The sequence below is a fragment of the Neolamprologus multifasciatus genome, chromosome 15, assembly GCF_963576455.1.
Source record: "Neolamprologus multifasciatus chromosome 15, fNeoMul1.2, whole genome shotgun sequence".
Classification (NCBI taxonomy): Eukaryota; Metazoa; Chordata; class Actinopteri; order Cichliformes; family Cichlidae; genus Neolamprologus; species Neolamprologus multifasciatus.
The window spans coordinates 29,672,292-29,694,826 of NC_140453.1; the positions used below are offsets into that span (position 1 = coordinate 29,672,292).

General features: G+C 41.1%; 3 protein-coding genes across 3 annotated transcripts in view; 1 reads left to right on the plus strand and 2 right to left on the minus strand.

Annotated features, from left to right (window-relative positions):
* Positions 1–103: 103 nt before the first annotated feature.
* On the minus strand, positions 104–9,229 carry vtg2 (vitellogenin 2). Its single transcript, XM_085132737.1, has 34 exons — positions 9,119–9,229; positions 8,772–8,792; positions 8,513–8,664; positions 8,165–8,416; positions 7,903–8,064; positions 7,665–7,813; positions 7,427–7,577; positions 7,181–7,338; positions 6,937–7,102; positions 6,731–6,856; positions 6,427–6,645; positions 6,101–6,318; positions 5,909–6,006; positions 5,697–5,821; positions 5,481–5,585; positions 5,251–5,370; positions 4,980–5,163; positions 4,790–4,883; positions 4,511–4,696; positions 4,263–4,413; positions 3,965–4,181; positions 3,026–3,858; positions 2,897–2,941; positions 2,749–2,817; positions 2,451–2,657; positions 2,225–2,367; positions 1,899–2,037; positions 1,666–1,795; positions 1,380–1,563; positions 1,193–1,287; positions 1,013–1,107; positions 719–884; positions 417–578; positions 104–328 (listed from the first exon to the last, which is right to left on the minus strand). Exons 1-34 carry the CDS (start codon positions 9,156–9,158, stop codon positions 219–221), a joined length of 5,472 nt encoding a protein of 1,823 aa, XP_084988863.1. The 5' UTR covers positions 9,159–9,229; the 3' UTR covers positions 104–218.
* A 3,285-nt stretch (positions 9,230–12,514) lies between these two features.
* Positions 12,515–19,049, plus strand: ctbs (chitobiase, di-N-acetyl-). Its single transcript, XM_085133185.1, has 7 exons — positions 12,515–12,702; positions 14,799–14,937; positions 15,727–15,935; positions 16,216–16,387; positions 16,478–16,575; positions 17,887–18,048; positions 18,576–19,049. Exons 1-7 carry the CDS (start codon positions 12,589–12,591, stop codon positions 18,762–18,764), a joined length of 1,083 nt encoding a protein of 360 aa, XP_084989311.1. The 5' UTR covers positions 12,515–12,588; the 3' UTR covers positions 18,765–19,049.
* spata1 (spermatogenesis associated 1) overlaps positions 17,884–22,535 on the minus strand; it is a 7,472-nt gene continuing 2,820 nt past the window's right edge. The window contains 6 exon segments of the mRNA XM_085133184.1: positions 17,884–19,316; positions 19,319–19,376; positions 20,491–20,589; positions 22,013–22,188; positions 22,312–22,437; positions 22,509–22,535. The exon segment at positions 22,509–22,535 is cut by the window's right edge and continues 91 nt beyond it. Coding sequence (XP_084989310.1) covers positions 19,228–19,316; positions 19,319–19,376; positions 20,491–20,589; positions 22,013–22,188; positions 22,312–22,437; positions 22,509–22,535 — 575 coding nt within the window. The 3' untranslated portion in view covers positions 17,884–19,227.

Here is a 22,535-nt window from a genome sequence, read left to right on the forward strand (position 1 = left end):
TGGTTTCTGTAACTACTTTTTGGGACAACTTAAGTTGATCTTATTTATGTTTTATTATAATAAAGAATAAGGAAATAATAATAATAAAAGATGAGCACAACAGTTTCATGCTTCACATGCTTTTCAAATTTATTTAAGTTTACAAATTGAGCCAAAGCTAATTAACAACACCTGTCTAAAACAGAAAACAAAATGTCATGTGACCGAAGGCAATGAGATCAAGCACACTGAGGAGTGCAGCGACAGGCCAGGTGGGCTTCTGCAGTATCCCTCAGGTCGATGCTCTTCTCGAAGAAGCTGCTCATACCAGAACGGTTCACAGTTGTTTCTGCAACAGTGAAAAAGAGAAGTGATTGGAGACTGTACGTGATACCAAAACAGACAATGTTTTTCAAAGAAGCTTTCTTGCAACTCACCACTGGGCAGGCAGTGAAAGCCAACGTTGACGGTAGTGGTTCTCACTGGGATACAGCCGGGCAGGCACTGCAGCACAGGCTCAACAGAGTAGCATTTGGACTCCACACCTTCAAAGATCACCTGCTTCTCCAGCTTCACAGATTCCTGCTTGATGGAACACTCTGGAAGAGTGTAGAAGGTCAAGGTAAGTATTGTACGTGTGCATTGTTTGATGCCAAATATTCATTGTTTGTGTTGTGACAGTTTGCATTGCTGGTAATGTTCTCTTAGAGAAAGGCCAAGGAAATACTGCAAGGATTACCGGAGGGATCACGGCAGGTGTTTGAAGACAGAACCCAGGAGTGGGCGTAGCTGATGGCATCCTTGGTCACCTGTTCACTGGGTGTGCGGTACTCATCTCCGACATTTCCACTTGCCGTTCCACAGGCTCCACAAGTCTTTCCTTTCATCCAGTCTGCAATTTTAACCTGAAATAAAAAGGTTCAGATATTAGTACAATGTAGATTAAAGCAGGTATACAAATAGGAAATTTCCTCAGAAAATAATAAATATACATATTAGATATATGTATTATCAGCATTTTTTTTTGTATTACCCTCAGCTCGTTGAAGCCAAGGAAGACCTCCTGAAGACCATGGGTGGGTGCATAGAGAGCAATGCCTTCATTTGCCGGTCTGATCTGTATCTTACCTAAAGTAAGTGCAAATATATATAAGCATGGTTTCACAATCTGGCAGTTCAATATTTTTGTTAAATAAAAAACCAAAATAAAAACCTGATGGATGCAGGTATGGCAGGTTGGTTTTAGGGACTTCGACTCCGTTAACCATCACCACAATAGCGTTGTTCTTCCGGTACATGTCCACATCGCTGTTGAGAAGCAGTTCAAATGCATGTGATTATTTTTTTGGCTCACAAGCCGACCATTATTTCTTTTCCACATAAATCCTGGCTGCTCTTACATGTCTGAAATCTTAACATTGATCTGCTTCTGATCCTGTACTTGGTCTTTCTTCAGCAGAACCATGAATTTGAGTTCTGGTGTGCAATCCTGAGCCAAGACCTGGTAGCACGAGTGTGGCAGCTCATTTCTAGCTTTCCTGTCGTTGAATGTGGTCAGTGTGTTGTTGATGAGGGAGCATTCAACTGAAATGGAACGAAAAGGAAATCACAAGTCAGATCACAGAAATATGAAATCTGTTTTGGGTTTTTTTGTTGTTGTTTTTTGTTTCATTAAAATATTTTTACCTGCGTTAGCTTTGGTAACTAAGTAGGACATCTTGTCAGCCCAGTTGTCCCGGGATGCTTGCAGCTCGGCGGCAGTGTTTCCAATAGGTAAAGCAACAGGTAGACACATCCCACGCTTGTAAACGATCGCCTGGAATATTAAACAGTCAGAAAGTAGTTAGAAACACTCTGAGTGACAAAGTGCATTGCAAACATTTTCAGTGCATACAGAAGAAGGGGCAACAAAACTGTACCTTTGGTGTGTGCATCACGATATTCATTCTTGTCTCTGTAGCAACAGCTGCAGTCAGTTTGATCTGATTACGAGGATTCTTGGCCTTTGCGTAGTTTACTCCATATTCTTGACCAATAGGGACCATGGATTTAAACGTCCTAGACAAGCATAAAGGTTACTGAGTGTTTTATAAAGCTTTAATCAGTTTTCCGTACAAACGACAGGTTCGAGAGGATGTCAGAAGAAAGTAATTGCTATGCACTGCCATCTGCAAAATGTCTGCAAAAGCTTTTTGATAAAAGCACTGATTATATGCATGAATCGAAATAATGTCCACAAGTTTACCTCTTTGCGTAGCGCTTTATGCTTCTTGGCAGTTTGTCCCAGGTCAGCTTCATGCGGGCTGCGGGCTCATGGCCCAAAAGACCAGTTTCAACTACAATCATGATGGAGTATGGCTTGCAGTCAATACCCCAGGCAATCTTGGCCTAAAATAAATTTCAGTGAGTTACATCCTAAGCATCATGCCTGATTTTAGTTGGTTACTTCCTCATAAGTTCATGATGTTTACCATCAGCTTGTGCGCGCTCAGCTGCACAGCGTCGGCACAGATTCTCCAGTTGTCCTTCTCAGCGACTCTGGCATAAATCAGCTGCACTCTGCTGGTCTGTTTGTCCAGGTAAGCTGCTAGCTGGTATCCCTGGACCTTGTGGTCGACTCTCACGGCACGGATTGAAATGGACATGGCAGGAGTGAGTGTGTTAGCGAGGTACTTGGCCTAAAAGTGAAAACCAGAGGTTGATATTAATAATTATGTTCATTCGCAGTTTAATGCGTAACACCGTAAATATCTTCATTTGACTGATCACCTTATTGTAGATGGAATCGAAGCTGCGGGCACTGCTGTGACTGCTGCGGCGCTGTGTGGAGATGGCGTGCTGCAAACAAGGAAACCACACATTTAGCCTGCTTAAACAGAAGACATGACGGAGCTCTGATGTGATGCCTAATAATTACCCTGTGGACGTGGTTCTTTCTGAACTTCAAGGCCAGCAGTTGTTGCTGTAATAGGAAAAGTAAAATAAGTGCCCCACATTCTATAAAATTCCACACACTTCTGCATGCTGCAAAGAGAGGATGATTCACCTTGGACTCAGCACTGCGCTGAGAGGACCCAGGGCTTGATGACTTGCTCTTGCTGCCCTTGCTGCCCTTGCTGCCCTTGCTGCCCTTGCTGCCCTTGCTGCCTTTGCTGCTGCTGCTGCTGCTGCTGCTGCTGCTGCTACTGCTGCTGCTGCTGCTGCTGCTACTGCTGCTGCTGCTGCTGCTGCTGCTGCTGCTGCTGCTTCTTTTTTTAGATGGGCTGAGCAAGTATGAAGCACTGGCATTGTTCACTCTGGTGGACGTCGTGATAATAGGAGCAGCAATGTCAGCCATCTTAGGTCTGGAGCGAGAGGAGGACCTAGAAGAAGATCTGGAAGATGATCTGGAAGATGATCTGGAAGATGACCTAGAAGATGATCTAGAAGATGACCTGGAAGATGATCTAGAAGATGATCTGGAAGATGACTTGGAAGAAGATCTGGATGATGAAGAGGAGGAAGAGGAGGAAGAGCTTGAGGGAGAGCGGCTTGACTGAGAGCTGCTAGACTGGGACTTTCTGGAGCGAGACCTATGGGAACGAGAGCTGGATGACTTGGAGCTGCTGGAGCGGGAGCTGCTGGAGCGGGAACTGGATGAAGAAGACTTGCTGGAGCTAGAGCTGGATGAAGAGGAGCTGGAGGAGCTGGAGGAGCTGGAGGAAGATGATGTGGTGTTCTTGAGACCAGGTGCCAGTATCTTCTTGATTTTCAAGAGGACATTCTTATCCTCAAGAGCTTCCTCCTCTTCGCTCATGTCAATCGCTTTAATCATATTTTCTGCTGCTTTATCTCCGACCTGAATCTCAACTTCAATCTTCTCAATGACTGGTCCAGAAGCTGGAATATAAATTAAAGAATAATAATTAAAAGCAAAAACAGGACTTTTCCACAATGTTTTGCAAATTTGTTAGGTTAAAGCTTCAAGTTCACCACTTCCACTTGCCTGGAGCAATCCTAACAGAAGCAGCATGCTTTCCGATCATAGCGTAGAGAGGGCAGGCTTTGATGTAGGCAGCATTGTGAGATTCAATCTCAGCGTAGGCCTTGAATCCTAGCGTTCTGCTTGAAGCACGGAATTTCTTCCTGTAGGTTTTAGGGAATTTCATTTTCCTCCCAATCTTACGTGGCAGGTCAGCAGGAATGATTTCAGATGATGCAGACTGTAAAACCACAGCAGAGATCGCCACGTTTATTTCAAACAGTTAAATGTTGAAAATAGGAGGCAAGTGAACCAAACTTACCATTCCACCAGTCATAGATGATGCCATCCTGGAGATCTTTGAGTTGAGAGAGGCCTTTGAAAGTTGTGATGCAGCTTTAGGTGAGATCAGTGGTGTGCTTCTTGCGGCTGGGAGGTCTTCCACATTTCTTGCAATGGCAAAAGTCTCAGCGCTGTATGAGAGAAAAAACCCCACCCAATAAAACAGATGCCGAAAAGGACCAGAAATCTTTGAAATGCATGGAAATTAGTGACAAGGCATGTACGTACTGTGCAGATGCAATTGTGTTAATGCCCTGGAGAGACAGGAACTCAACCTTAAAGTTGCCCTTAACAATGTCAATCCTTGCTTTTATCTGTGCAGGAACAGCTGTGTAAACTTTGGCTTTTGTCATCACTGCAGCCTGGATTAAGGCGGTGTTCACACCCATGACTGCATAGGTCTGCATGGCAACACTGCATAAAGACAGAAAATATTTATTCATTAAGAGTTATCTCTGAATTCATTCATTAAACTGCGGAGAAGAAGCTTCTCAAGCTGTTGTGTACCTTGGAGCAACTGTAGCCCTCAGTTGGATATCGGACTCCAGAAGCTGGGAAACCCGGTAGTTGACAGGCAGAGGTGGTGACATGGTGGCTTGGACTAGCAAAAGAGCACAAGAGAACAATATATTTTTCATATCAATATCAATATATTTTTCCCTTTTGTAAACTTGTAAACTGTCCAAATGAAACTTACCTTGAATGGATGCAGCAGCCACAGCGGATGTAATGAGGCTGATCTCCATGGGCAACCCAACAGTGGTGGGAAGGATGCGACGGAGCTCACCGAGCAGCATTGGTTTAGCAAAATGTGTTGTGTAACCAGACAGCACAGAATTCACAGCATCTCTGAACATGTTTCTCAAAGGTCCACTTGCAAACTGTGAAGACAAAGTTGCTTGTTAGTTTCAACTTAACATAATGCATCATTACTAAGAAACCATATGAGGCTGTGGGAGAAACCGTACCTGGATAAGCTGGTCAACCTTGGATTTGTCAAAGTTGGCAAATGCAATTTCTTGTCCGAAGAGCTTCACATACATAGAGGCCAAAGGTTGGCTCGAAGGATTAGCCCTCCACTCAGAAAGCTATTATGGGAATAAATTAGGTTAAAAACAAGTAAAAGAAAAGTCAGCTCTCATGAAGAAAATGTGCCTCAGAATCCCATTTTCACTCTTGCCACAGTAGTTCAACTTACAGCTCTCATGGCTTGTTTAATCTTGGTGATCCTGTCTGCATTCTCAGAATTTTCATGTCGTCTTTTCAAAAGAGCCTCCTGGATTCCCTCAGTCCTCACTCCAACCTGAAAAGTACGTTATTGAATGCATTCGATGTATGGTTTACATATTGAAGCCATTGAATTGCATTGCTGAGTGTTTGTTTTAGTTACTTACTTAACATTTAAACGTCTTACCTCAAAAGCATCAACATAAGCTCCGGCCATGTAAGTACGGGCTTTGGCCATAACCATTCTTGGTAACACGGTTGCAGCGTCATTAATGAAGACGGCGCTGGCGGCAGCACCCATCATCCAGGCATCTGGCAGGCAAATGGATAAACATCATCACACCACATGCACAAATCTAAGGTGTGCAACAGCAGGTTATTTATCTGCTATCTTCTTACTGTTATAGGTATCCACATGGAAGGCTCGGCTGTAGCGGAAGCTCAGTCTGCCTACTTTGGGGTTGAGGAACCTCAAGGCAACAGTACATGCTGCAGCACTTAAAATGGAACAAGGGGATATTTGAGATTCTTTAGACTAGCATGCATAGATATAAAGCATCTTAGAAACATGAAAATCATTTAGGTTCTTACACAGAAGCGTGGTCAGGGCATGTGGTCCTGGTCATGGCCTTCATGTAAGAGTAGACAAAGCTAACGACCTGCAGGTTCTTTTCTTTGATCAAGGCTGTGGAAATGCTAGCTGCTAGACCCACGGGGAGCTTAGTCTCAAAGAGCACCATGGCAGCAACCATACGGAGTTCTGCGTGGAGATGCTTTTCCATGAGCAACTGAGCAGCTATTTCCTGGACCTAATGAGAAAGACCGATTACTATAGCCCCAACTGAACACTGCACACAAAATAGGTCTCAAGTATATTTATTGCTATTGATGGTAGGAATCAGAAAATGTAGTCTCACCATCTTGGGTTCCCTCTTTGCAATTCTCCTCATGGCCAGAACAGCGTCAACCTGAACTTTGAGTGGGACTCGGGCAGCAGCACTGCCAAAGCCAGGCAGGAACTTCATGATTGTCTTAAGGCTAGCAGGATGTCCAGCGTTATCCAGGCATTTGAGAGCGACAGTGAGCTGATCGATGTCACCTGTTTCAACAGCCTCCGCAACCTGTCTATGTACAGGCTGTGCAAGAATGTAAAAAAACATTAAAGTCACTGATGTCAAAATTGAACTTCAGCAGAATAAAACATGTTCAAATAATACATACCGTCACAAGATCCGATGAGCAAGATGGATGCGCTTTACAGAACCTGGAAATTACAGTGCCCCAGCCCAGCATCACAATCTCGTTGAGCACAGCGTTACGTTTCACTCTGTGGTTCTCAGCCAGGCTCTGAAAAGTGGTGAAGACACAATATAAAACTGATTTCATGTCACTGCAAATATATAGGAAAGCTTAAAAACAAGACTTACTCTGACAAGTTCGATGGTTTTCTGGTCAGCTGTCACAGACTGCAGACATTCCAAGAGAGCCATAGCAGCTTCAGTCTCACTTAACTCATTAGCAAGGAGCTTCTCAATGAGGAACTTAAGAGCAGCATGAGTGCGAAGGTGGGGGACAGCATTCAGTAGCCAGTACCTGGGAAAGAGGAGTACAATACCATTATCCGTGTCATGTTAGTTTCTTGGGCCTTTGCTGAATCAAAGCTGCTCTTACCTGTGATCAGGTCTAGATTTAAACTGAGCCCAGAGGGACTCAATAGTCTCGAATCTGGCCACACGCATCAACTGGATGAGCTCAACAAACTTCAGAGGGGCATCTTCATGGACCTTGGCCACGTTGGAGGCTACCAGGTGGTTCAGAGTGCTGACAATCTGTGAGGAAACAAACAATACAGATGAAAAGGTTTGTGGATACAGAGTGAATTCAGAAAAGGCTTTTTCCAAGTAAATGCTGCAGTACCTGAGCCTCGGCATGGGTGACCCTCAGAAGATGGATGGGTGTCTGGAGAATCTCGCTGCCAGGCTCGTACTGCAGGGATCCGCGGTGAACATAGGTGTATCTGGCATGATCCACGGGGGTGTTCTCGATATCCAGGAAGGTCAGAATTTGCCTGTGAGGGGAGATAATCGTTCAATCAATGTGGCACAATGCTTATAAATCTGTAATGAAGCATATTAGTTTAGTTTAAACCACATACTTAGACTCCATCTGAGCAGCGCCATTCAAAATGTTGAAAGGTGAGAACTCGATGACCTCTCTAGCAACAGCCTCCATAATCAGAGAACCACTGGGTGCTGGCTTCATGATGTAGTTATAGGAAGCAGTTCCCTTCAGGCTCTTTCCTCTCTGCAATTATAAAACCAATGCAATCTTCAAACTGCCAGCATGAAGACTTCTAGAAGAGAGATTATGAAACAACTAGAAAATGCCCTTACAGCTTGACAATCATGGCATTTCTCTACGTGTTCCAAGCCGATGTCCTTCATGATTTTCTCCTGGCAGTGGTTCAGGTCCTTGGTCTTGGTCAGATGAATGCGTTCGGCCCTCATGTCCTCCCTGATGACATAGTTGGTCTTGCACACACCGTGAGCTCCAGACTAGATCACAAAATACAAGCAAAATATAGATTGTTGTTATTTTCCGTCAATGTTCAAGCATTTTGTATGAAGGACCTGATGAAAGCGGGGGGTTTTGTACCTCTTGCATCTCGTAGACATTCTGTGTCTTCTTTACATTCAGCTGCAGGAGGTTGATGATTCCCCTGTAGATATTCAACACTGTTGTGGAGACACCAGCCGGTGCAGACACTCTCCCGACAACGCCATTTGTATACTCAAACTTGATCGGTGTCGAGAGCTGAGTAGCCAGGGCTGTGGTGAGCTTGGTGGCCGGACGGAAAGGATCTTTGGGCCAGATGCCACTGTACTCCAGCAACTGAGGGTCTACAAGCTGCAGAAAATAGAGGAGAAAGAGAGAGAAACAAGCTATGTTTCAAGTTGTCTGTTTCAATAATCGTTCATTTTAATTCTGCCTGGTGATCTGTACCTTCAGAATGTAGTCGTTGGCACTTGTTGCACTGATCAAAACTTTGCTCTGGATTTTAACCCCAGCTCGAGCCAGGCCCTCTTCCTGCAGGCCGGCCATAAGAACCGCTTCATATTTGTACATGTAGGTCTTAACAGAAGCGAATCCTGGGGCTGTAAATAAAGAAAAAAAAACAATGTGCATTTCTAAGATGAGGGAGAAGCTTTCTCTATTAACTGACAGTGCCTTTTGTGTTTAACGTAACAGGACAACAACATACCCAAGTTGGACTGGTCCCCCACTGTAACATGAGAAGAATAAATGTCAATTTGGTGTCACAAATGACAAGAAATAGGGAAGAGAATTTGTAAAGGGATATTGATACTAATTTATATAAAATTTATGCTATTTTGCCAGAATGTGCTTAACATTTGGCAATTAGCATTGTTATATTCTGGCAGCATTAAACTGCTAGCACTGGCAGCAACAATTCTTCTCAGCTGCAAGTCTATTGAAATTCTTATTCTTAGTTGTTATCAACTAACAGCCTTAAAACAGGCTGTTTTTTCAGAAGATGAATTTTTAGTTCAATTTAAGAACATTTAGTTGTAAATAATTCCTACTCACCTGTGAGAGCCACAGCAAGAGCTAGTAGAAGCACCCTCATGGCTGGTGGATGTGAGGATCTGCAGGCAGAGGCGTCCTTTTTAAGCAGATTTTTTGCTGACGTTGCCTTCAAATGTATCATTAACTAAATGCCGGCTGTCTTTGGTGTTGATGTGACCATGCCCTGATCATACAGATTAGACAAAGTAAATAAACTAATAGGAAACATCACAGATGTGACAAGTTGTATTGACCTGGCTCTCACCTTTCACAAATTTCCAGAGATTTCCCAATATCCCAATATGTTTTTCTTCTATAGCACTTCACGCATTTTAAACACAATCGGTTTTCTAATCTTAAGCATTTCGCTATTTTCATAGGTATTTTAATTTATGAATGAATAGAAATATTAACATACCAATATTTCAACATCCTGTCGAATTAGTTTTATGTGTCCACTGTTTTCAATAAGCGATTTAACTCAAACCATTGGTTATTTGGTGAGATGCTTTAAACAACAATTACTGGACAAAAGTTAAATAATTATCTCACGCAGATATGATTTGTTTCCACTTAGTAATTCAGTGAAATGTCAGTTAGCCCGGGCAGGCGACCTTTTTACAGTCATGTCATCTTGCTCCTGCGACTGGCCATGACCAAGAGCACCTTTCAAAAGTCAATAAGCCAACACATGTTGACTTAACAACCGCGGTCACAGGTTGTTTTTTTTAAGAAAGGAAAAGAAATTATCTAATTTAATAAAAATCAAATGAGTAATAAAAAAATTTATATTGAAATTGTGAGTTCTGTTTTGTCTTGGGGTGGATTTGGGATGCCAGGAACAGCTTATAAGGCATCAACAGATATAAAAGCTCATGCACACATTTTCAGAGGCTAATATAAGTATATATTAATATACTTAAAAAATAAGTGAGAGTCGAGTGACAAATTCAAATGCAGTGTAATTTTAAAAAAAAATCAATACATTAAGGCCATATGTTTTTTAAATGTGTTTGATAAATATTAGAACAAGAAACAAAAATCAATAAAACTCATTAAAAAACCCTAAATTTAAATCTACTGACAGAAAATTCAAAAAGGATTCAGACCACAGACTGGTCAGGACTTATTGAGGCGCTACGTATCCACATGTATTGATGGCATTTTGTAACTACTTATTAACTGATCTGTGTTTTCTCATTTAGATGTAAATTGTTTCAGTGAAACATGATTTCATGATTTCATGATTTTGTGAATTGCAAAATTATTTTGCAGATAACACAAAACAAAGAAGATTTCATTCAGATGGGGTTAGCACCATGATGTTTATTAACAGGAAAAGGTTCATGTCTACAAGCATCAGACACGACGTGTGACAATGAAATCACCACACCTATTCTTCTGCATCACACTTCTCAGTGTGAGTCCTGAGGCTGATACCAGCCGGTATAAACAAGTCCTGTCCTGTTTGTTGGTACCTCTTTCATTTGTCTCTACCAGTGAATGAGGACGAGGTCACGTTTCCCAGCCATTATGAGACACAGGCTAATTTCAGGTCTGCCCCCTCCCCTCCCCTTTTTGACTTGTACACACAATAAATTTATAGTATTTTAAATGAAGTTCTACAAGCAATTCACATGTTCTAATAATCTGGTATCCCTCACCCCAACACCTCTGATTGTTTTTAACTTGTGTGCAAAATTATTAATCCAAGTGTTACAGGGTTATTTATACTGTTGAGATACAATTATTATTCTATATACAATTATAAAGAATAAATGGATAAAAAATGATGCTCAGCAATGCTGGATAAAACTGTAAGTAGATCTGAATCTCTGCCAAAGAAAAATGAATTCCAAAATTATTTCACCAGCTCATTTTTATATTTTCAATAATTAAAATTGGGTAGAAAAAAACATCAATTCAGCTAAATGTATTTATTTATTTTTGCTTTTTAAAGATATTCAGTGTTTTGCTCATGACCAGCTGTTCTTGAAGCCAAACAAAAGCTGCAAATTTCACGTTTGAACAAACATCACAATTTGTAATGTTCACGTAATGCCACATTATTACACCCCGAGTATAAAACACATCATCGTTTCATCTGGTGCCCAACATCTTTAGCAGGTTAGCTTTTGCCAAAATGTCAGACAGTTGTTCATTCGGATGCACTAAAAACTGGACACAACATGCAGAGGGTGACACTGGGAGCAAACACCTCCTCCTCACCCTCACGTACACACAGAGGGTTTTCATTGGACTCCTGACATCTGCTGGCTCTCCTGTGACAGCCTGATTGGCAGATGATGTGCAGGTCATCGCATGCTGATATTGCTCCCCTAGCTGCTGGGTGTTTCTTTTCTCCTCTCTTTGTTACAGTAAAGGTCTTCTCCTCATTTCGACCAGTTAAATTACCTTCAAAATCCTTAAATTCTTCTTTTCTGTTGTTCATGAACAGATGATTTTAGTTCACATGTGCTGAGTTTTGTGAAAAGCGAGGGAGTGCTCTTGATGCAGTGCCCTGGATCAACTTTTTAATGGACTTTGACGGAAACACTGATGATAAAGAGTTACGATATTGCTATTATTTGACAATTCTGCACACATAAATGAAGACAGTCCTAGAAACTTGTTTTACATGCATCTTAGAGAATAAATGTCACTAAAAAATTACTTCAAAGATGTTTCACAATAGCACTGGAACACAGCTATATACCAATTACAACAAACCAATCAGACCTTTATGTCTTTAGGACATGTATACTTTTGTATATACTATATTTTATATATTATATTATTATTATATTACATATATATTATTATTATTATTATTATTATTATTATTATTATTATTATTATTATTATTATATATATATATGTTTATATATTATACTTTAAGACACGTGGTTGTTGTAATCTGGCTTCACAGATAACTATAACTGGATCCATCTCAATTGAAATACTGTATATAGTGTTTTTTGTTTTATTTTTTAAATAAAAGGCCAAAGGAAGCACGACACTCAAAATACCTGAATTAAGTTTCCTTAAAAGCCTGCAAATAAAAAGAGATGACTCACATTAAATATCAAAGCTTTCAAGAGTTTCTTTGTAAAGTACTTATGTGGTACTTTATGATGATCCGAACAGACAAAGCGACAAAGACACATTGTGTAACTGATCAAAGGAAGAGAGGGTGATAATGGGTCAGATTGACCCATATCATAATTGGGGAGGTTAGATCAGAGTTCATCATTTGGAGATGTCAATATCTGTCAATATTTGCCTGGTTTACTTTGACCTCTGTTGGCAGCCTGGCCCACTTTTTCTGTAATATAGAAATATATCTATTTGACATTTTTCTAGCGACTTGCATTACTTTGTTTTCTGAAGCTGTACGGATAAATGACAGTAGAAGTTTGTCCCATCTCGCACGCCGTAGGGCAGCTCACAGTCGCACGGGTTCACTCTGTGCTAAACTCTTTCTGCTAAAGATGTTGAGCTTTCTTGTGATTTTGTGCTCGCTGCTGACCGCCTGTAGGTCCAGCGTGTGTCCGTGTGAGAGACCGGAGCTCTGCCAGCAGATCCGCGAGGAGAAAGACTTCGAGGTAAACTTAGTTGACCAACGTGTTGCTGCTAAAACTTGGCCGAAAAAAACAAAAAACCTTTGAACCCTCCGCTCATCGCTCATGTGAGACACTTTAGAAACAGTGTGGTGGCGTAAATCACGTAAGTGTTGGTGCTGTTGATGTAAAAGCTCATCGGAAACAGGTGAAATCACGTTTACTCTGATTACAAATGGCAACAACTGCAATGAGCTAAGGCTGCTGCTTGGTGCTGCTCGCCTCTGTAATAATAAAAGCTGGTCTTGTGATGGAGGTGTGACTCAGTAGCTACTATTAACCCTGATTCTTTGATCCCCATGATAGAACAGAGAAAACCCGACTCATAGTGATTAAAAACATTTATAATTCCTTTTATTCAATCATCTTCCGGAACCGAGAGAGCCCTGCACAGCCCAAAGCTCTAACATTAGAATTTAAAAACACATATAGGTGTTATTTTGGTACTTTACACGTCACAAAGTTTCGATACAAACACTCCTTATATGGTACAAGTTCCTCTTTTCTGTCTGGCTTCCTGTATTTATTAATATACTTGTATATTTCTACACTAACTTCCTGTTTTTCACTTAGTTTATGAGTCAAAAGTGGCCTTGCTTTACAAACCTTCATTATTAAAGTACATAAAACAATATAATAAAGAAAATAAGCACTAAGGATATATTAATTACATCACACCAGTCCTCTTTAGTGTCGCTGACAGGTGTAAAACTATAAGGCTTGTGGCCCAGATTCGGTCTCTCTCTTAGAGACCATCCTCAGGTGACACTAACGGGGCTCCCAGTTAGGCGAGCTCCCAGCTCTGTGTGTGTGTCCAGGGACCAGCTCAATAGTCCGCACACACACTGAACCTTGTGTTGGTTTCCAGATAATCACAGTCCTGCCCCATATGATCACACCCTGTTCTCGTTACGTGCTCTCAGGAGAACACGGTGAACGTGTGGCCCTTTAAAGTTTGTGTTTGCTTCATTGTTTCTTTGTTGTAACAGTTCTTCTTGGCAATAAATCTAATATCAGTGAAAAGCACGATTGTTTCCTCGTAAATGGTGAAACATTTGTAAGGGATATTTGTGCATTTGTGGGTTGTGCCCATGAAAAACTTGTCAAATCTTCTCCACCAATACCAAACAGCTTATTCTGCTATCGCACAAACACAAATTTCCTTCCTGTTTGTGCTGAGTTTATATAAATCTGGGTAACATAGTCTGTTCATTTAATTTAATTTAATTTTATGCTTGTGGTTAATGCTGCATCTATTAACCACAGGCCATTAAAAAATTAAGAAAACACCCCCAGATTTTTTTTCTACTTAAGAGGAAACTACTGAGGAAACTTCATATTCCCCAGTAAGGGTAAAAAACCAATCCCACCAACTTTATTTTGTTGTTGTTGTTGTTGTTGTTTTATGCCATAAAACATATAAATAGAACTTTTTAGCTCTTCTGTTTCTTCCGTGCTGATAAGAATGTGTCCGTACCTGCCTGGAGATCGCCCCTGTTGGAATAATACTCTAAACACATTATTTTCAGTTCCCATTTACAAGGGAACTGAAAGCCCTGTTGGAACACCAGGGGCTTTTCTGTTAAAGCTAAATATATTCAACTTCATAAAGTTCCACTGTGTTTTCTATAAACATGTATTTATGTTTGCTCTGCTGAATGCAGGATTTTGTTGACCAAAAATCATTCGGGCAAATAGTTTCAATAACAGTTTATTTGACATCAGTAGTGCAGACGAAGTGCAGAAGAACGAGGATGGTATTTGTCTACATTTACCTATTTAACCAGGAAGTCTCCAAATGTTAAAATCTGGTTTTCAGGGGAGGCTTGACCGAGAATGAACACCATCAAAAGGTTGCAAAATGATACACTCGACCATATAACTCTCAGATAATCAGTAAATCCTACTTTAATCTTCAGTTTCTGATTATTATTTTTAGACAGCTGTTCAGTAGGTCTACCAGATGTTCCTTTACACATATAGCACTTAACAGTTCTGACCTTTCAGTAAATAATCCTCATCATTAGCTTTGCTATTATTCCACTGTGTGTGTTTTAATTGTGTGCGTGCGTCGTTTTCAGGTGTTTATATTTGACGTGGGTGGGAAGACGTGGAAATCCTACAACTGGAGCATGGTAACAACAGTGGCAGCGTTTGGAAAATATGATGCTGAGCTCATGTGTTACGCTCACTCCAAAGGTGCACGGGTCGTCCTCAAAGGTAAGGTAACTTTCTTTATTGTACTAAGACTGACTGGAGTTTACCTACATGTAACTAAATATCTCTCAGTACTTGCACTGATGTTGTGATTGTCCATATTTCATTTTTCCATTTACGTCTCTTTACGTCCTGTGACTGTTCAGTTCACAGCAGCACCCCTCACCACTTTTTATTTTAATAGGAAATTTATTGAAACATATGCAAGCATACATGGAATCACAATACACAAAGAAAAAATAGATTTTTAAAATTCTAACAAGCTTGAAAGTCAATATTCGGTATTACCACTTTTATTTCTCAGCAAAAAAAACCTGAACTTTCTTAAACACGATTTCTTTCACTGCTCTGCACCTCTCCTGACCTCCTCCTGTACATACTGGTGATGGTTTGAAGCAAAATACAAATTTCAAATTTGGATTCATAGTTGTAGATAAAGAAATTAGAACAATTTGTGCGTCTTTGTCACAGATTGTAACAAAGTGCCTAAAGATAATATTTAAAATGTGTTTTTTTTTTCTGACAAATTGTTATGTGTAGACACAACCCTGGTTCATCCCTTGAATTAGCTGCATTTTATGCCCGAGTGATTCATAGGTCAGGACTGATGAGTGAACAATCAGCCAATGTCCAAAGAAAGACTGTTGCTCAGGACAACTTAAATAAATTGCAAGAAAGTGTGGATATAAAGAAACCAGGCGTGGCTCAATACTTTTGCACGGTACTGTATGTGTTGCTTCTTCTCATTGAGTTTTTGTACATTTGTCTATCTTTTTGTGTCACTGGGTAAAGGCGACGTCCCCCTCTCCTACCTTGTGGACCAGGACAACAGAACTGCGTGGATAACAGACAAGGTCACGTTGGCCAAGAGTCAGTTTATGGACGGGATTAACATAGACATTGAACAAGCTGTGGAAGAGGGCTCACCAGAGTACTATGCCTTAACATCTCTGGTCAAAGAGACCACTGAGATGTTTCACAGGGAGATCCCAGGATCTCAGGTAAAGCGGAATGACTGGGCACTCAGAGACAACGGTCATTTTCCAAGACCCGTCTCTCAGTTTGAATCCATACTAAACCCAGCTTCACCAGTCTTCACAGGACGTGCTTATTTTTCTATATTGCTACAAACACATCATCCACTATAATTATCTGAGCTGAGCACTAAATCAGATAAAAAGTCTTTTGGCAAGACTGGGTAAACGAATAAAAGCCTATGAGCACTTTGAGTGATTTTAAAATCATCATCCCGTTGATGTTTACCTTTTCCTGATTCCTCAGGTCTCATTTGATGTCGCTTGGTCACCAAAATGCATTGATAAGCGCTGCTACGATTACGTAACCATTGCCGAATCCTGCGACTTGCTGTTTGTGATGTCCTACGACGAGCAGAGCCAGATCACCGGCGACTGCATTGCGATGGCAAACGCTCCTCTCCGTCAGACACTCGATGGTTTGTGGTTTTATAGTAGAACAGGAGAAAGGCGTGTTGTTGTAAATCTACTTGAGACAATGACATGAAATACTGTGTCGTTCTTCGTAGCTTATGACCAGTATTTGAATCTGAAGATCAGTCCAAAGAAGATAGTGATGGGAGTGCCGTGGTACGGCTATGACTATCCATGCCTCAACTTTTCCCAGGTAAGAGATTGTTCGTTACAAAAATAAAAGTGAGGATTAGTTTGTTGTTGAAGGTTTTTGAAGACCAGCGATTTCTCTTCTGAAACATCTTCCTGGTGGATCTGCTTTAGACTGGACTGTGGCAGTCCTCTGACGTCTCTCACAGTGCCACTGCAATGTCGGTGTTTTTGTATATAAAATGTCACAGCAACTATCAGACGAGCTGCAGTTAAACTTGATAAACACACTCGCGATCCTTTAAATGCTTTTATTTATTTTGCTTTGTCTCAGACTGTCATTCATTTAGTCCATAGTTTAACTGGATGTCACACGTCTGTATCATGATGCTATGATGATGATCTCGTCTTGTTCCAATCCTGCACATGCTGTGCTGTTACTGGAAAACCTCATCAGCTCAAAGTAGTACTAAAAATGTAACGTCTGGTTTTGTTTGTGTCAAACAGATGGTGTGAGACAGACTCGCCCGTCACAGCATTTTTATTTAAGAAAAAAACAAACAACAAAAAAACTGCAACATATTTTTCTCCTGAGCCTTAAGCTCTTATTTGCGATGAGTTTCCATCCATCCATCTTCATCCGCTTTATCTGGGGCCGGGTCGCGGGGGCAGCAGCCTAAGCAAAGAGGCCCAGACCTCCCTCTCCCCAGCCACCTCCTCCAGCTTATCCGGGGGAACACCAAGGTGTTCCCAGACCAGCCGAGATATAATCTCTCCAGCGTGTCCTGGGTCTGCCCCGGGGCCTCCTCCCGGTGGGACATGCCTGGAACACCTCACCCAGGAGGCGCCCAGGAGGCATCCTTGTCAGATGCCCGAACCACCTCAGCTGGCTGTATCCACGATCTCGTTCTTTTGGTCACTACCCACAGCTCGTGGCCATAGGTGAGGGTAGGGACGTAGATCGACCGGTAAATTGAGAGCTTCGCTTTTACACTCAGCTCCCTCTTCACCACGACGGACCGGTGCAGCGTCTGCATTACTGCAGCTGCAGCCCCAATCCGTCTGTCGATCTCCGGCTCCCTTCTCCCATCACTCGCGAATGCATGTTGAGTTTCTTCTAGATATTTATTGAGATTATTTGAAACTGATAAGTACAGAAACTAGGAATCACCTTTGAACAGAATGTTTAAAAAAAGGTGAATCCTCGAATGGGGACACGATGTTTGTTCATTCAGCTGAACAAAGGCAGGATAATGACATTTTTATAGGTTATTCGCCGATAGCATTACTAACCTTGCCCAGTGTGGGCCATATGTGATATGAGGCCACTTCTGCCTGTTATTATAACACACCGTCATTTCTTTTCTCACACCAGGAGGGCGTGTGCTCTATAGAGAAAGTGCCTTTCCGTGGAGTTCCTTGCAGCGATGCTGCTGGAAAACAGAAACCGTACAAGTGGCTCATGAAGCAGGTCAACAGCTCGATGTCAGGCAGGCTCTGGGACGACGAGCAGCAGGCTCCCTACTTCAATTACAAGGTGCTCAATTTTCTTTCATATTTTAAGGATAAATCCTTTTTCTTCTTGAAGTATACAAATGCATGGATAAGGTGTTCAATTAATCATAGAATTAAATGTGCATTTAAATATTTGGGTTTTAGTTCTTTTGCTTCCAGGCGAAATGTTTTAGGTCTCGGACCAAAAAGGCAATATGTGCAAGAAAGGATCTGTGCACCGTTTAGCTCCAGTTAATATTTAAAACAAATATTAATATGCAAACCAAGATTTCGACTGATATGATCGTCTCTTCAGGCTTGTGTTCTTTGTATTTTGCCAAGTTTAAGTTTGACTAGCTTCATGCCTGCGTGGCGCTTGTATTTCAGGGAAGAGCCGTTTATCCGGATGCACTGTTAAAGTTCAGCAGTGTCACTTCCCAAACGGGATGAATTAGCCTTCTGAAACAACTATAAACATTTCTGCTATTTGCCCTCAGGGTGGATGGACAAATCTTTTCAGACCACAAGATGGCGCTATTATCAAATTTATGTTGTTGCTTCTTTCCTCAGGACCAGGACGGACAAATCCATCAAGTTTGGTACGATGACCCACAGAGTCTTTGCCCAAAGGCGGATTCGGTGATGTCTAAGGACCTGAGGGGTATTGGCATGTGGAACGCCAACATCTTGGACTACAGTGATGATCCGGTCGCCAGGCATCAGACAACAATGATGTGGAACGCTCTTTTAGGATGCTAGCTGTGCACGTGACAAACCATCCCAGAGCCCGCCTCTGTTTGTTGCTAAGTCAACACCTCCCTTTGTAGCAGTAAAGGGGGTATTCGAGGCATACTTGCACTTGAGAGTTAATTGTTTCTTTTATTGCTGCTGCCTTTGACTGGGTTACATTCCTCTTTGCTAAGCGAAATAACTGTGATTCTCTAAAAAGGAAAGCCAGTCTTTAAACGTCCCTACACTGAGCTTACTGAGATTTATGCACTTTTAAATAAATAAAACTTGTTTCTAATAAATCTTTGAATGAAATTACAGAGTAAGCAGTGATATTTTGTTATCTCAGCACATCAGAGTTTACATCATCTGAGAAACCCAAACTTAAATCGACTTTATAAAACAATGCAAACTATTTTGGTCCAATCAAATAACATAACTAATTAGAAAGACGCATTCAAGTCCAAAATAATTAAACCAGAAAACGTGTTTTTCACGTGCAGTTTATTCTGAACTGGGTGGCGCTGCTCTGGACTTGTGCTCCGTGCCGTGGAGTATTTCCCATCAGGCCGGGATGAGACTCTTCTTCTGAGCCAGCTCAGCCTTCAGGGCTCTGAGCTCAGTGGCCGCCTGTTTTCTCAACTAGAAAAACATTCATAGGAAACACAAGAAAATTAGCTCTGCTGTGCTCCGTGATTAGATGATTTTATTGATGATTAGGGCTGCCACAAACGATTATTTTGATAGTTTATTTTTACGATTAGTCACTAATCAGATCATCATCCATTGGACATAAAACTACAGCTTATTGCACCAGCAGCATCTGCTCTTATATAACTATCATTAGCTTACAGCTTTAAGTGTTTAAGGTATGTGCTAACTCAAAATAAAGACAAGATGATAGCTTATTAAACTTAACCGAAACAATCTGCAAATTTCATTAAAAAAATAATAAACTCCTTGCTATCTAAAATATAACAGGACACCAGAGTAAATTCTCCAGCATCAAACACTTCTGTTAATCAGCTGTTTCATTGAAGTTTATTCAGCTGTGCAAAAACTATAACTTTAATCTCAGCCAAACCGATTTACTCAGGAACAAATAAAATACCAAAAAAGCCAAACAATAACATTTTTAAGTTATCTAAGTGACTTGTATATGTTTAACCTGAGTAGCGAAAGACGGTGGTAGGTTTGAAAACGATCTGCCGGGAGTCCGGTGTTCTCACGGCTCTAGTGAGCCTAGCCCCCGGCTAACTATCAGCTAGTGGGTAACAGATGTCTCCGAAAACGTCGGAGCGCTTTTGAAAATATGTGGTGTCTTGATAAACTGAGCAGATATTTGAGGTTTACACAGCTACATTCTGGCATGAAAATATGTTTAACGTTTATTTTGTGACCCAGAAAGAATAATAAGAGTAATATTAAAACTAACGAGCTGCCGCCATTGTTGGAAACTGAGCTGGGCCGCGCTATGAATTCTGGGACACAGCTTCTTCTTCTTCGGGGTTTAACGGCAGCTGGCATCCTTGTACATGCAGTGCTGCCATCTTCTGTTTCAGTCCGTTATTACACTCTTAAATCCTACTACTTATTCCTGCGTCTTTTGTGATCTTACAAAGCTATGAAATCAGTCGTCGACGATTTTGATAGTCGACGTAATCGTGACTAGTCGACTAATCGTGGCAGCCCTATTGATGATATGTCTCTTGACCAACCAGCTCAGGTATTTTAACAGTTTTCATACATCACTTACCTTTATCTCCGTCACCAGCTTCATCTTGGCATCTTCTACCTTCCTCTTCAGGTTGTCAATCTCGTGGCTCTCAGTCATGATCTGAATGATGAGCTCGTTCTGTAAGGGATAGTCCGTCATTAAGTTTATGGGTGGAAAACTGTTTATGGACGAGTGGCCATTTGAATTAGATAGACCTGTTCAACTACCTGTTAACACAAATATCTAAATCAGCCAATCATATGGCAGAAACGGTGCGTTTAGGCATGTAAGCAAGGTCGAGATGAGCTGCTGAAATTCAAACTGAGCGTCAGAATAGGGAAAAAAGATGATTTATCATTTATTACCTGACTGCTGGTAGTAAGACAAATTATTTCAACTATTATATGCTTGGTTGAAGGCTACAGCAGCAAGAATGCCACACCGGCTGCCTCTCCTGAGGGAAGCTGAGGCTACGCCAAAACGGAACCATTAGACGATTGGAAAAGTTTTGCCTGGTCGGATTCAACTCTATTTCTGCTGCAACGCTCGGATGGTAGTGTCAGAAACTGGCCCCTGTTAGTACCATTTCATCATTTTTTAAACACCATGGCCTAGCCGAGTGTTGTTTTTGGGATGTGATGGAACAGGAAATTCAAATCATGGATGTGCAGCCGATAAATCTGCAGAACTGTGTGAATATGAACCAAAATCTCTGAGGAACGTTTCCTGCATCTCGTTGAATCTGTGCATAAAGATTTAAAGCAGTTCTGAAAGCAAAAGGGGGTCCAGCGAAGAACTAGCCAGGTGTAAGTAAAGACTGGTTCATTGTACAGACCTGAAACTGAGTCACTGAGATTTTAATATTAATACTGAAGATGCATTTTAAAAAAAAGAAGGGAATCGTGTGGTTAGTAGAGGTGGGAATCACCATACATCCCACGATACGATATTATCACAATACTTAACGCACGATACGATATTATTGCAATTTTTTATAATATTTTGCGATATTCAGATTCTGTACATAAAGGTAAACTTTATCAATATTCATTTTCTCTAATATCAAAGTCTCACACTCAGTCTTTCTCTCATTTCAGTTTTATTGTTGACAAACTGAACGGTTTGTATTACAGTCTAGTCCAACTTAACTGAATCAACCATCTGGTACAATTATAGCTATTCTGAACTATGCAGTTTATGAAAACTATGCAGCCCCTTCAGCAACTGAAGAATTTGAAAGTAAATTAAAACAAAATATAATTTTATATTAAATAAAAAAGTTTTAAACTTAATTAAAATAAAACATGTCTTAAATTAAAATAAGTAAACTGTCATGTTTATTGCTGCCATAAAAAATGTTAAACACATTTGGACAGTGAAGGAATGTCAGGATTCTTGCTCAGAAAAAGGATCAACATGCTCTGAAGTCAGAGCACAAAAACCTTTTTGTAACAAAATATCAATTTCTGCTGTCCCTGTATCGATACATTATTAGCAAACAAAATATCACCATACTACACAGTATCGATTTTTCCCCCCACCCCTAGTGGTTAGATTGTACCTTCATGGAGGATCTTCCTTGGTGTCTGGGCTTTGCTCTGTTATCTCGGGCCTGCAGCTGATGCAGGACTTTGTTGTAAAACGTCTCCAGTTCTTGTCTCAAGTTTCTCAAGTCCTCGTCCAATGGCGCTGTGGCCTTCTTGGCTTCAAAATATTTCTTTTTCCAGCTGTCACGTGCTTTATGTTAAAAGGACGGAGACAAATTGGTTAACAACTTCAACAAAAAAAAGTTTCACTAAATTGTTAGCGCTTTAACTCAGATTGGAGAATAATTAAAACCCTGTGGTGACTGGTGCTGACCTTGGTTCCTGCGGTGTCTGTTCTGGGCTAACAAGTCTTTCCCCTTTCGCAGCAGCTCTTGTCGCGTCCTCTCCAGCTGCTTTCTCTCCTCCCGTACCAGCTTGATTTCACTGGTTAGTTCTTCCCCTTTTAAATAAAAAGCCCGTCAGTTTTACTAATAACAATCAGCATAAAGCCTGCAGATACGTCCGGCTTACTGTTTGTGTGAAGGACTGGAGAAGCAG